General features: G+C 44.2%; 1 protein-coding gene across 1 annotated transcript in view; it reads right to left on the bottom strand.

The window, feature by feature from the left end:
- Nucleotides 1–15,555, bottom strand: part of CRHR2 (corticotropin releasing hormone receptor 2) — a 264,464-nt gene that overhangs the window by 45,339 nt on the left and 203,570 nt on the right. The window contains exon 9 of the mRNA XM_025203381.1: nt 14,452–14,524. Coding sequence (XP_025059166.1) covers nt 14,452–14,524 — 73 coding nt within the window. The remainder of the gene's footprint in view (nt 1–14,451; nt 14,525–15,555) is intronic.

Raw genomic sequence — 15,555 nt, 5'->3', positions numbered from 1 at the left:
CTTTGGTGATCTCTCCCTGTTTCCACTTTTTATGTGCTCCCCTTTTGGCCCTTAGGCTGCCCTGGATTTCTCTGGTCAGCCAGGGAAGCCTCCTGGCCCCTTTCCCTCTTTTACCTCGCACGGGGATCGTCTCGCTTTGTGCCCGAAGGATCATTTCCTTAAGGTACAGCCACCCTTCCTGGGCTCCCATCACTTCAAAACTCCTACTCTGCAGTGTGTCCTTGACTAATCGTCTGAGTTCATTGAAATCAGCTTTCCTAAAGTCTAGCACTTTCACCCTACTAGTTACCACACAATGCTCTTAGTCCTCCAAGGCTTCTCCACAATTATCCCATATTCCCAGAACGACAGCCAAGTTCTCCCTTAATTCACTGGGATACAACCGTGCAGCCCAGAAATCCCAGCAACGTCATATCAGCAAAGCCGCAGTTACTCACATATGTCTTTGCAGTGTAGCTCCTCACACCCAGGTGAAGCTAGCACAGATGCCGGTCACCTGAACTAAATGCAGCAAAGATGGTGTGTCTGCAAGAGCCTACTATTATTGACAGTAGAAATACAGGAGTGGCTCCTTAGCTGAAGAAAGTCAATATAGCTCTAGTTATTTGCTGGAATTATGCTGCTTTCCACCAGCTAAGGATAGGACGGCTGGTGTTTATATTCCTCCATATCAGCAACAGCATCAAATGATGAAAGAATTTATGCTTGCAAAGAGATGTTTCCAGGAGAAATGGCTTTGAAGTTCCTATACTGCATCTAAAAGAGCATACAGTTATTCATCAAGGCCTTCTTATTATTTCTGGGGCACTGTGTCGACAAACCCATTTTATCTCAGAACTGGACAAAAACTCAGATGGCAATTCCATAATGAAGACAGATGAAGTGACATTTAATAGAAGAAATGCTGAGAGCCTGGTTGTGTGGTTTTTTTCTGGTTTGATACCTTTAATTGTCTGTTTTGAAGGCATGTTTTCAGCTTCATAATGAAAAGGTTGGTTAAGATTGTCTTCTGATATCGATGGAAGAAATTGCTAAGGCCACACCCCCATAGCTGGTAAATCAGTGCAGATCTTATTCTTTTACTCTTCAGCATTAAGTGATAACTACGTGCCGGATAATAAATTAAGATCCAAAACACCCATAATTACAGCCTCAGAGAGTGTACAATTGCAGTTAGGCAGGAAATGTTTTTCCCCAGCTCTGCAACAATATTAACGCTTTTTTTTTTCTTTAGGTTTTTCTACATCCCACACAGGGATGAAACATCAAAAATCTCAAAAAAAAATTAAGCAAATTGATCCCCTGAAAAAAACATGGCTCATATCACTTGAAAATTTTCATTCCTATAAGGTCTAATAAAAGATATCAAATTCACCCAAGGAACCTTGTCTGCCCATTCCTATAAGACACATTTAACTTCAGATTTCGAATAATAAAAAGTTGTATTGGAGCACAAAACAAGGTTTTGAATTTTGAATGATTTTTTCCCCAAACAAAGTGACTTGCTGGAACCGACCATTTTCAGAATATTTTGGTGTTTTCCAACATAAGACGCAGCATAAGAAAAAAAATTACCGGTCCAGCTCACCCCATGATCTAAACAGGACCCCATGAACCACAAAAGGGAATTCTTACTGAGAAGGTTTCTTCACAGATGTCCCTTGAGACATTCATGAATTTAAATGAAAAATCACTACTCCTTCTACCTCCTTTGCAAGTGGTTAATGGAGAGTTCCCATTTACAATGCACATTTCAATGGTGCTCTGCTTTTTGTACTTTATAAAGTCTTTGTTCTTATATATTTCCCTTAATGTTTGCTGTCTTCGCTCCCAATAAATGTAAATATGGATCCACTTGTCCTTCTCTCTACTTCTATATAATGCAGTAAAATCCCACCCCCCCATAATTTAGTAACCCAAGCTGCATTCAGAGCAGTCATTTCAACTGAAGCATAAGATACTGTCATCTTGACCTCGATGAACTAATTTTCTGCCAGTTTCTTAATTCCTCTTTTAATTGCCCTGTCACATTGCTTTGGCATTATTACTAGACGGGGCTCTTTTATTACAAAAGACCTCCTTTCAAAGGTTACGTGCATCATAAAGGCGGCTTTTGGTTAATACCAGGTGTTGGGAAATGTTATTTAACCAGGAATAATAAGATGAAATTAAAAAGAGGAAAACTGATAAGGAAAATCAGGAAGTGTCAAGACCTGGTAAGCTGTGGAATAGTCTCCCAGGGGGAACAGTGAAAAGCCTTGTGCTCAAGTCATTGCAAACGAGACCTGATGAAGAATGAGCTGGATGGGAAAATGTACCGGTTTGGTACGAGGATGCAGATAGACGCACTCTTCCCCTAACCTCTACGATATACTCCAGTACTCAGACACTTGTCCTTGTCCATTAGAAGCCCAAGCCTGGAAAGTCAGGTATGTTTAGGTCGGCACTGATGTATATCTGCAGATCTGCGTGGGGAAGAGTATGCATAATGCTGGCCCAGTTCATGTTATTTCTTTTAGCTCTCCAGAAGTGCAGGGGCTTGTAAAACTTCTCAGGTCATTTATACAGGGCAAGAAACGCCAGTTCTGTCAGACTCTTCCATGATGTCACAGACACTTGCAGGCATTCGGCTTTGATTTTCATCCTCTTCTTTTCATCCTTGTTTTGCAGTTACGTAGCATTTCCCAGTGCCCCCATCCCATGCTTCCTAGTTCAAACTGGTGAAAAACACACCAAAAGAGTGATCCCTTGGTGTAACTCCAGTGCTCCCAATTCTGGGCTAATCCAGAGACAAGGCAGATAACACGAAACATGTTCAAATTGTGCTACGTGGGGGTCCAACATGAGATTTAGGAGAGGGTTAGCTGAACTATCCCTCACTTCAGAACTGAACTTGCCACCACCTTACACCAATCTGCTGTTAAATCATGGATGGTTGAATTGTGATCTGGACCCTAAACTCATTGCACATCCCCTTTACTAATTCCCTGAACCAATTTTCTTAAACATTTTACTTTGTCAGCCCGCCTGCTCCAGCCAAGAGGTGGTCCATTAACTGAACAGAGCACTGAAGGCACATTCAATGGGGAAGAATGGTCCAAGGGGATGAGATCAGCTCAGCCACGTTGGCAGAAAGACCTCAAATTACAAATTACGTTTTTATAGTGTCCTTCCTATAACGTTTATATGAGGACTCCTCTATAGCACTGCGGTTCATATAGAGCAGTGATGGTACCGTATACTAATAACCACCAGTGATTACTACAGGATGTTGTGGCTCTATAAGCCTTTTCATCTAAGGATTGTAAACCACCTCACCCACAAGTAAAGGACTCATATCCGAAACACCATGAACACCCTTCAACATGCCATTGGTAAAAGAAGTGGGGTGGGGGGCACTGCCAGTGCCCTGCCATTACAGTGACAGGGAATTAGTTTGGGTAATAAATGTTTACAAGATCCTAGGAAAAGGATCTGACCTAGGGCAAAAGTTTTTACCTGATCCTACTTTTCCATACAAATCCACCCAACCTAGGCTGGATATCTATATTTTGCTTCTCAACGTTGGCCCTGCTGTGTGGACTGGTACACGGGTGGACTTGTTACTGATGCCCCAATGCAGTTCTCCCCGTGACTTGAGATGAAAATGCCCTTGTGTATAAAATTAATGGACTCTTCTTCCCTTGATGCTCTTAACACAGGGGTGAGCAATTATTTAGGGCGGAGGGCCGCTTACTGAGTTTTGGCAAGCCATCGAGGGCCGCATGACAGGCAGCCAGGGGCAGATAAAATATTAATTTTCTAAATATTTTAGAATGGCGTGGAGGGCTGCATTATGTCCGCCCCTGTCTTAACAAGTCTGGAAGAAAACTCACATTGAGACTTGGCTAACTGCTCCTTCTTCTCCCAGTGGAGCGACTATGGCCAGTTGACAAGTTCAAAGATAAAACTTGTCAGCTCGAGCTTATTATTCTGCCTGATTTAATGATTCCATTTGTACTTGGCAGGGCTCGCCTGTCTAAAACAGAAGGGACCGATAATGCAGCAGGAGGACAGGAGCTCTGGAAAATGAATAGAGAAAGTCTGGTGATCCTGCCAGGGCAACTTGTGGTGGTATTCAAACCAGGTACAAGATGGGGTCTTACCAAGAGCTAATTTAGATAAGCCTCACTGAGCAATTATGCAATATGGATTCTTATTTACATCTGAGGACCCCTTCCCAGAAATCTTTCAGTGACTCCTGCTCCGCTGTCACAATAGGGATGAGTGAACAAGGTTATTTAAAACAACCCATCCCACTCCCTAACCCTCTATAAAACCAAAATCAAATCCAAATGTTGAATGGGGGGAGGGGGTGTGAAATGCTCTAGATACTTTTTTTCCCCCCTGAAATTACTTTCCATTTCCATCCAGAATCAGAATAGAAGGCACCAAAATGGTGTGAGGAGCAGTGACTTTTCCTTTTATCATCATTGAGTTATTCAGCGTTGTGTGCAATTTATTGTCAGGGCAGAAATCTTGCAATTAAGTGTATTTGCATACAACTTCCAGCCCAATATCCCAACTTCAAATGGACAGCACAGATTTAGAGAAATCTCCCGACTTTGCATGACTCTCTGAACAGAATACATCCTCCAACGTTTTTTACAACGGGCTCTTCCCTCTCTCTTCTCTCACATGTTGAGTTTTTGTTTCAGTCAGATCTGCCAGCATAGCTTCACCTCCAACATACAGACAACTTGTACTCCCAGGCACCAGGACAAAGCAAAACACCCAACCTGTCTCATTATTTCTTGTACTTTTCTAGCCTTCGTTGCTATAGGGTCTGCTACCTTCCAACCTTTACTATCATAGCATCGTAGAAAATGAGGGTTGGAAGGGACCATCTCCAGCTAGTCCAACCCCCTGCTCAAAGCAGGACCATCCTAACTAGATCAACCTAGCCAAGACTGTGTTTAGCTGGGTCTTAAAAAAACCCCTCCAAGGATGGAGCTTCAACCACCTCTCTGGGGAGCCTGTTCCAGCGCTTTACTACCCTCCTCATGAGAAAGCTTTTCCTAATATTGAAACTATACTTCCCTTGCTGCAAGTTGAGCCCATTGCTCCTTGTCCTGTCATCTGCCACCACTGAGAACAGCCCAGCTCCATCCTTTTTCGAACCCCCCTGCAGGGAGTTGAAGCCTGGTATGTTTATCTTCTCAACACCTCTGGCTGTTGGACAGTGCTATCATTCCCCTATTACAGATGGACAACTCGGGTACAAAGATGCTAATGCCCCAATCCTCAGAGTTAGTTAGGCACCTACATCCAGAGGCGTAACTAGTGAGCTTGATGCCCTGAGCAGAAATCCCAAAGAGAAGGGAAGGGGCAGGGTGTCGGTCTTACCTGCCTTGGAGACCCAGAGACCCTGGCTGCTGCAATGATGCTGTTGTCGTGGCATGATGCCCCCATACCCGGGCTGCCTCCGCTGAGGTGCAGGCTCCCTGGAAGCTGTCATTCTGGCACCCTTTTTGAACCCACCTCCAGTGACACTACAGCCTAAGACCTAGTCCAGTGCCCAACTCCCACTGATTTCAGTGGGTCTAAGGGACTTACCCACCAGCCCATGGGATCTGCTCATAAAACAAAACTAACTGCTTACTTATATTCACAACTGCTCCAAACCATCTGGAGGTTCACCGTTTCCTACTGACTAAACATCATTTAAGGCCTCCTCTTTTTGACGCACGTTTGCCAAGGCCAGACCCCCGCTTCAGCCGATCCCATCAGACACGCAGCTGATTATTTCTCAAGGCTACCGCAAACCTCCCTGTTTCCCACTCCCCTGTGTGCGCCTGATGCTCCTTCTTTCTTAACCAGTTTCTGGGCTGGCTAATAACAGATGTGCATCTGTGTTGGGTGCTATCCATTGAACTATCTCAGATCAAGATGGGGCAGTTTGTGATCTCTATTAAACGGTGCTCTTACTTACCACAAAAAGCAATATGTGGAGTGAACTGACTGTGACACCATTTTTCACGGCAGTGAATTTTATAGGATTTCAAGGCTGGAAGTTATCATTATGGTCACAGGATTATTAAAGAGGAGACTGGTGGGGCCCTTGATTTCCAATCCTGTCTATAGTAGGCAGCCATGCCACAAATTACTGTTCATTATGCTCCATCCTAAATCAAGATGCATCGTTGTCTCCACCAGATGACAGGAAGGCTATTGAACTTCACTGCTGTAATGTTTTAGACTTCTTCTCCTAATTTCCAGACTAGATGAATTCATGGCCTATGGACATACATCTGTCCAACACTGCCTTTTAGCTTAAATCACTCTTCTCCAGCTGAGAAGATAGCAGATGCAGATAGCACCCTGGGGTTTTATCCCCTTAATGTGCTCTTAGACAGCAAGCGTACCCCATCTCAGCCCTGGTTTTGTTAGACTAAATGAGCCAAGCACTCTCTCTCAGTCCCTGGGTGGGACCTCCTGAATATCACAGTCTCTTAGCATTTTAACTATTGATTTCTCCACCAGATCCAGTGGCTTGGGTTGAGCGGTAGCATGTTTTTAGGGTAGTTGTCATTTTTAAAGGTCTACTGGATGGAGGAGTTGCTCCATCCTTGGGACATCTATTAGATTGAGTCCATCCAAAATGGTTCTTGTCTGCTTGTATTGCAACAAGGGGAGGATATAACATACATACAGGGACCCGAAGCTGATTAATATAAGTCATTAAGGCCACTTGAAAACATGGATTATAGATCCTGAGGAATTTCTTGAGACCCAGGATCACATTCCACATTTGGTAAGGGCACTATCCTTAACTCAATCACCCCTAGCGCATCCACAGTCACTGGCCATCTGCAGATTTCAAAGCACCTTCCAGAGGAAGATAAGGATCACTAATGCTGTGATATAGATGGGGAAACTGAGGCACACCGCAGGGATTTCACTTGCCAAATGGCTGATTCAGAGCAGAGTTGGGAGTAGAGTGTAGGTCTCTCTGTCTATTCATGTGCCCGCTTACGCCAGCAATAAATTTATCCCTATTAATTATTTGAAAAAGGCCTTAACTGCACAGGTCAGAAAGCTGCTCGTTTCTCAGTTACGGAGGGAGAAAAAATCTGCTAAAGACATGTACAAGTGTTAAACAGCCTAAATATTTCAAACCAATGTGCTGAGGAGCCCTGGGCTCCAACAGTTTGAAACATTGGATGTTAACAAGCTCTTGGTTTCAGAAATATTACAGAGCAATTCAGATTTGGTGCTGGGGGCTAGCTAACACTGGCGGCGGCTGAGAAAAAAGACATTCAATTAACTACACCTCATGCTCATTTCCAGATGGGTTGATCCTGTTCCTCTGACTGTACCTTTCACTGGCTTGCCAGCACTTGGAGACTGATTGCATCAAAGGTGCTGTATCAACTACACTATACTACTTAGAAGCAGAAATTTGATGTGCTGGCAGGGATTATCAACTCTTTGCCCCCGGTAGATCCATACAGAAAAAGATGCTAGATTAAAACCAGGCTGAGAAGTTATGAGAAGCAAGAATGGCATTTGTACTACACATTGCAATCAAAACTATCGGATACAATTGGATTTTGCAGTTACTATAAGAAATTGAATTTCATAGTGTCAACCACATTGGCATGACTATATCAGCTTGGCTTCTTTCCAGCACTGAAATGCATCAAGGAATGGGGAAGAAATAAAATGCATTTGCTCCCTCGTATTTTTCTAGGGAAATAGGCTTTGTACACACAATATGAGAAGAGCCATATTAGGTCAGACCAATGGTCCATCTAGCTCAATATTCTGCCTCTAACAATAGCAGTAGCACAGGCATTAGAGAGAGAATATATATATATGAATATATATATACTTTATCTCTGGCTCGTTTCAGTGGATGGCCCCCAGTGCTTATATTCTAGGACTTGATGAATAGCATTTACCTGTTCGCTTGATCAGCACCATTCGTGGTTTCATAGACCTCTATCATACCAAGCGTTTTCCTTTCCAAACTGAAGAATTCTAGCCTTTTTAGTCCCTCCTGGTGAGACAGCGGCTCTGTAACCCTGACCATCTTGGTGACCCTTTGCTCTCCTTTTTTCTAATTCTACCAGCTCCTGTTTGAGATGTGGAGACCAGAACGTGCAATTTCCATTTCACGCCTGTGTCTTCCTCTGAGTCCGACGTCCAAACAAAAGCAAAAAACCTCTGACCAAAAGTAATCTGGGCCTTGTCTTCCAATTCTGGGCATCTGCAAACATTTCTACTTCTTCCGAAAGAAAAAAGGAAGCAGACAAACATGTAAGGTCCCTGCATCCTTAACCACTGCTGAGCTTGGAAACTCTCAGCATCATTCTTCTTGGCCACAAGATGCACCAGGGGACCAGCAAGAAGGTATTGAGGGCTTTCTTCTCTTGGAGGGTCCCTTGTATAACCATTTACCTCTAACAGTGAGTAGAAAATCACAATGACAATAAGTCATGCACCCTCTTTACTTATTTTGTCCTGGGGGTCTGGCCTGTATGTGGTATGGGATGAAGAGGAATCAAAGGGTATGACTCTCCCAGGACCTGGAGTCCCAGGGAGTTTCAGTGAGACTTAGGCTCTGGTCTATGACTTCTTTGAAAAGAGAATTTAAGGTCTATGTAGAGCTGTGGCCATAGTCACTGACTTTTATATTTGCCGGGGAGATGGACATGTGGAAAGTTTTATGTATCTGAGGGGACAGTCCTCTTCCCGAGGAGGGCCAGGGCCCTTGGGCCCCATGTACTTGGCATCTCTGGCTGTGGCAGAATTATTCTGGTATCATTGTACTGCTATGGCTATTATTCCAGTATAACTCTCTGTGGGGACATTATTTGGGAATAAAGGTCAAAGTTCACCCAAACCCAGTGGCCCATCAGGCTAGTGTTATTAAAATATGCCGAATTCTGCCATCAGCGGTACACAAGGGGCTGGCATCATGTCATGCTTTCAATATCCCAACCCAACTAACCAGGTACCCACGTGTCAACAAGGGGTGGGTGACCTTCAACACAAGTTTGGAGCAAGGCTCAAAGTCATATGGTTGGAGCTCTAGTGAAACGCCTTTACTGACCTGACTCTGTCCCCACACATATAGGATTAACACAGCCTTCTTCTATTATAGCTTATATATCACTTCCTCCTAGTGTAATGACAGCAATATAATGACACCTGTCAAGTTATACCAGTCAGTTTTCCCAAGCAGATTTACCAAAGTAGGAGGCAACCTCCAATTTACTACTGATTTCAAGGGTCAATTAGGTGTCTGAACCCCTTGGTTAGCCTTGGCCTTAAGTTACTTAGGCACTTCATATTTTATTTGCATCTTTTGACTCATTATTGGTTCAAATAGAAATCTATTTATCTGAGAGTGAAACTGCCTCTGAGCTTTCGGGCTTTCTTAGTGGCCTCTCCTCCAATTCTAGCATCTACTTCAAACCCAAAGAAAAAGGACTGAACCATCCTCTCATTTCTAAAGCAGAGATTTATGGCTCACTGCTGGGGAAGTCAGCCCTGCCATTGTATTCTACCTGGATAAATCAATCTTCGGTGCTATTTATCCAGAACTTCCCCTAATGACTCTTTAAAAGTGCAGTGATAAAGGACATTTGAGCCACTATTTATTGCTTGATTAGCCTTGAAGAGGCCTCATAAAATGACAGACCATTTAGTAGCGTTAGTACAATTTATAGCTGAATTTTTTTTTTAATGAGAAACAGGATTTGAATGAAAAACGCAGCTTTGCCATGGGAGAATGTCTTAAGTAGAATGTTAAAAATAAGACTGTTGAATGAATTCAGGGTCATAACCCCTTCTCCGCTGCACCTTTCCTTGCACAGAAGTGCCCCATTAACAATAATGGAAAAAATAAGGAACCTAATTTCTTAAAATGTATCGAATATCTCCAATTATATAATGCAATTACTGTTGTACTTCCATTATTCTTATGAGACAGGCCAAGTTACAGTGGTACCCAAGCGAGATTCAGGAACCAAATTCTAGACCTGGATGGCAGCTGGTTTGGCCTGAGGCTCAGTCCAGAGCGGCCTTGAGGATCTTCTAAATTACAGCCAGTTGCCACAGCCCCTAAGGAACCATCGAAGCAAGCAAGAGCAGGAATCCAAGGCACATCCCCATTGCCCCGACTCAGCCCCTAGCAAATGGAGAGACACGAGGCAGCATGGCACAGAGCATTCCCCAGTGGCAGGATCACAGCAGACCTAAAGGCAACTATGCACAAGCTGAATATCAGATTACTTCTGAGACTTTCTGGCTTTGGAACTACTGATACCAAAACACAACTTGTCATGACTCTGCTGGCCCGATGAGCAGCTCTTCATGCCGACTCACTTGATGAGATGCACACGTACATACGGACATCCTTCTTCTCCTTCTTTGCATTGCTGTGGACAGGCTTCTACCACTGCTTTTCCACTCCCTGCCCGTATAACTGTACACACAACTGTGCATTTGTAGTATTTTAATAATGCATACAGCAATTCATAGATTTCATAGATTTCATAGACATTAGGGCTGGAAGGGACCTCGGAAGATCATCGAGTCCAGCCCCCTGCCCCAGGGGCAGGAAGTCAGCTGGGGTCATAGGATCCCAGCAAGATAAGCATCCAAATGTCTCTTGAAGGTGTTCAAAGTAGCTGCTTGAACCACCACCAGCGGCAGTCTATTCCAGACCTTGGGGGCTCAGACAGTAAAGAAGTTCTTCCTTATGTCCAGCCTGAATTGGTCGTGGTGGACTTTGTGACGGTTCAATCTTATCATCCCTTAGGGCGCTCTGTTAACTGCCCCAAGTTCAGGTAAGAAAACATGAGCAGTTAAACTCCTAGACAACAGCGAGGTGCTTTTTTCATCCTCAATGAAATTCGAATATAAACCACTTAGAGGGTGAATCTCCCCCAAGCCCATGCCCTGCCAGGTTCAGAAGAAACTAGTGGCTGCTCATGCATTTCAGGGCCATTTCTACATTTCCCAGGGTAGTTGAACACCCCTTCCATTAAGGGGGCCCACAAAGGAGGGTGCTAAAGGGGCTGATTGGGATGTTCTCACCAGCTAAAGGAGTCCTTTCTGCTATCTAATCCTACGACACCTCAAAGGTATACAGGATGAAGAGAATCTGGGCCCTCGTCTTATTTCCCAACATTTCCCCATGAAACGTCAATGAATTAACGAATGGGCCAACATCTGTTTTCTAAAACCTGGCACTACTCACTGCTTGCCACTGCCAGGTTTCCCACCGGTGACATGGCACAGGTCCTATACAGATAGTTATTTCCTGTATAGCACCGTTCCTCTGGAGATCTCAGAGCACCTCCACTACAATGTGGCTTCAAGAGAGGAATGGGAGCATCATTTGAGTAGAAGAAACAGAGAGAGGTGAAGGAAGGGCCAAAAGTCCAGGAAGGGGCTAGAAGGAGAAGACGGGGCTCCTGGCTCCCGGTAAGGTGTGTTGTGCATGTGACTGTACTGCCTTTCTGCCATCTACAGGAATTTTTAATAGATTATAATTATGTCAAAATGCACGAGGGAGATGGTATAAAATATCCATTGTGTTGGCTTTAAAAAAAAAAAAAATTAATTAAGATAACAACTCTTCTGTGCTTTACTTGATTAGATTCCTGAAAGGCAACAGAATACCGAATGCTTTAATTGCTTACTTACCAGCCAAGAATTCAATTTTAATATTTTAATTTCCTGCCACATTTCTGCCATTTTATAATTATCTGCTTCAAAGGTGCCCAAGGCTATTAAATAACAGCAGCAGTAGCAACAGAAGCCACTACACTCACGGTGTGGCTTTCATCAGAGGATCCCTAGGTGCATTACAAGAGACGAGTGAGCGTCTATGGCCCGTTTTACAAAGGGGCTAGGGAGAAGTGGCACCAATCCTAGAGCTGTCTCGAGCCTAGGGGGCTGATCCTGGCATTGTCTCAGCTCTCAGGCTTTCACCCTGCAAATGATGGAGTCTGGACAAACTTCACTGGGGCTCTGCCCTGGTACAGAGGAGACTCTAATCAAGAACCATCCAAGAACATAAATACGGGTTCTTTGCTTGTGGTTTCCTAGTTCAGGATCTCGAGGTTCACTGCTATAGTTCAGTCACACACCCTTGGCAGCTTCTCCTACACGTAGCCTGAACCAGACTAATGGGGCTGACATTTTTCTAGCAGACTTTTTTATGTCAAAAAACACTTTTCTTTCCTAAACGAGGTGGTTTTTGCAGAAAAGCAATTGACATCGTTGTCATTTGCTGGACTCTGTGAATTTGTCATGATCTCCCTCGACAGAACAATTACAGGGACCACAGCACTTACAGAAAACCTGGCACGGGGAAATCAAAAGTGCCAAAGTTTTGAAAATAAGTCATACTTGTGCTGGACCTCCAGCCGCTCTCCCATGGCACGTACAGCTACATTTTCAAAGGACCGTGGCATACAGTGGGAGGCACTGTCCATAAAACTGCTGGGCATGAAATGCTTGTCAATAAAAAATGCTTTATATTAAAAAAAAAAAAATTGAAAGGTCTTGAAAAATATCACTCAAGGTAATTTGGGGAATGGGATTTTGGTGTGGGAAGATAAACCCAGTTTCTCAATAGGTTGGGGAGGAAAACCAGCAAGTGGCAAAAAGTATGAGAACGCTGATTGCATAAAAATGATGACGGGAAGAATTCTGGAACAGGTAGCAACTGCCAGGGGAATTAGAGGAGGTGGTTTCAGGGAGATTAAATGATATTTTTATTTAATATAAAAGTTGACTGAAGGTATAATAGGGTCCTCTGCCCTATGAGAACAAGGGGGCTTGGGAAAAGCCATCCATGTTCTCTGATCAGACCCAGATGGGACAGCCTCAAAGGGCTGAAGGAGCTGATCCTGTGGAGTTTGATCAGGGTGCAGTTTTGATTAGCAACCCCCAAGTTTACCAGAGAGCCATCGGGTTTGAAATGAGTTACTCTGACAAGCAACCTCCTACAATACAACCTCAAGGAAGTTAACTTAAATTTATCTCATCAAAAAAGGTTAGTTAACTGGAGTTCATTATGTCAGTGTTGGGTATTGCAGAGTTGCAATACACCAGGGCATGTGAAGGGATTACGTTTGCTTTAATTCCTTCTAAATCAGGAATAGCACCTTCTTTTCTCTGAGTTCAGCAAGTTGGAAACTAAATCTGGGCTCCTGTGCTCCCACATCATGACTTTGGCTGTTTCCACATTACTGTATAAATTACAGATTCATACAACACAATGGGGGAGCCTCTGTTGGTCATGGGAACAGCTTCTGCATTGCACAATGAGTCTGTGTCAGGGTTTGAAAACCCATGGCCTGCAGGCTGGATCCAGCTCATGGACCCATGGATACAGTCTGTGGATATGGGGTTTTGGAGGCATTCGATGGAGCGGGGCTTCAACTGTGGGTGCTTTCCCCTATGACTCCAGCTTCAGGCAGGTCCTAGCACCCACCTATGCTCATGCCCTGACCTGAGATGGGTCATTCTGGCCTGCAGCCAGAAAAGGTTGCCAACCACTGATTTATGTGCATTAATAAATTGTGCCCAAAGGGAAAGGCCAGGAAGAAGTGTTGGGGTGCTGTTGTTCTTTCCCGGGTTGGAAAGGCCCTACAGATGGGTCCCCAGAGGATCTTGGAGAGAAAATCTCCAGTCTCCTTTCCCTCCCCCTCAGCAGCGATCTGCTTCACTTCATTACCTCCACTGTAATGGGGCTTCAGCAGAAGGTGACTCACGCCAGACCTGCGATTCGGTTCTCTGCGTGTACTTCCAGCTCACATGAGGGTAATGGCATTGCACAAAGCTTGCTGCAGACTGGAACTGCAGTAATGTAGTGTTTAAACAGTGGAAACAGATGGGCGGGTAAGGAGAGGTTGGCTTCACCCCAGCTGGTACGGGGAAGTGCCAACTGTACTTCCTCGAATCAGCCAGACTCACTATAGTCGAGCCTCTCCCGAGACCGAGGCAGATGGCATTTCTACAAAAATCACAAAGATACGATGGACTGGCATACCTCCCTACTACCCCAGCTATGCTGCCTACTCGGCAGGTATTTGGAGGAGGTGAGAAAGAGACTGACTGACAAGCACTACAAACTCCCTTCTGGCAGACACCAGGATGCTTCAAGCCCTGGTTTATACAGCGGCTGCTACAGGGTTGAGTCTGCCCCAAAGGAACAGGACCAACGGGCTTGACTTCCTCATGAACCACAACCAGGGGCAAGCTCCCACGGCCTAATGCAATGGCACAAGAAAAGCTGATGTGAAGACATTCAACGTTTCTCAGGGTTTGCACATGCATTGCAAGTCTAAACCATGCACAGTCTAACTACACACCGAATACAAGAGGGGCCTATATAAACATTCATTATTTTGATGCAGTTCTCCTTAGTCCCACACATAAGCTTACCAGAAGAACAAGAATCACCGGGCCTTGATATATGTAGTCTATGTACTTTCCTGGTTCCTTCCCGAACCAGCATCTGTAAGAGAAAATGAACACCCATTTGTAAATGTTAATGCAATTCCCACAAGCTGAGTATATTATATACATCTTAGGGAACTGTGCACTCATGCCCTGGAAATCTTTTTATGTTTAATTATATATACAGCATGCAACTGATCCCTTTTCTCCTGGCAAGTCTTCTCATCTGTGGCCACAGATCTGATCTTTGATTGTTACCGCGTATAGCCAAGTCACGTTCCTGCTAAGTTTCTGGCTGTTGGCCAGAAAAACATTTCCATGAAACAGGAGAACAGTGCCTGAGATCAGCTGTAAGGAGGGTATGGTCATCCTTATAGCAGATGCTTCCTTTATGGTTGCAAATTGTAATTGCTTGTGTCAGAAAGAGAGCTCTTCCCCTGAATGTAAGAAGATTGAGCATTATAATGCAGGATTCACAAATTATTCGCATGTGTATAGTAAGGACCTGCTTATGCAGAGGGCTCTAAGGAAACAGGAAGAATAAACTGGATTTTGAATGAATAGCGAATCCATCCTGTGGGGTTTGATCAGGGTGCAGTTTCGATTAGCAACCCCTGAGTTTAACAGAGAGGGATCGGACTTGAAATGAGTTGGTCGGAAAAGCTGACCAGTTAACTGACCTGTAGGAGAATTCCTACAATACAACCTCAAGACAGTTAACTTAACTTCATCTCGTCAAAAAAGGTCAGTTAACTGGCGTTCGTTAAATCAGTGTTGGGTATTGCAGAGTTGCAATGCATGTGAAGGGATTACTTTTGCTTTAATTCAAATCAGGACTAGCACCTTCTTTTCTCTGAGTTCAGCAAGTGGGAAACTAAGTCTGGGCTTCTGGGCTCCCACATTATGACTTTGGCTGTTTCCACATTACTGTATAAATTACAAATTGATACAACACAATGCAGAGCCGCGCTGAAGATACCTGACCTCCTGCCTCAATAGGGACATCATGGTCCTCTTGAAAAAGAAAAAAATGGTGTACACACAGTGGAAGCTAGGGACAGTCCTCAAGGAGGACTATACAACGGTGGT

The sequence above is a fragment of the Alligator sinensis genome, unplaced genomic scaffold, assembly GCF_000455745.1.
Source record: "Alligator sinensis unplaced genomic scaffold, ASM45574v1 scaffold885_1, whole genome shotgun sequence".
Lineage (NCBI taxonomy): Eukaryota > Metazoa > Chordata > Crocodylia > Alligatoridae > Alligator > Alligator sinensis.
The sequence above is the reverse complement of the archived record's forward strand: the minus strand, read 5'-3'. Positions and strand labels throughout refer to the sequence as shown.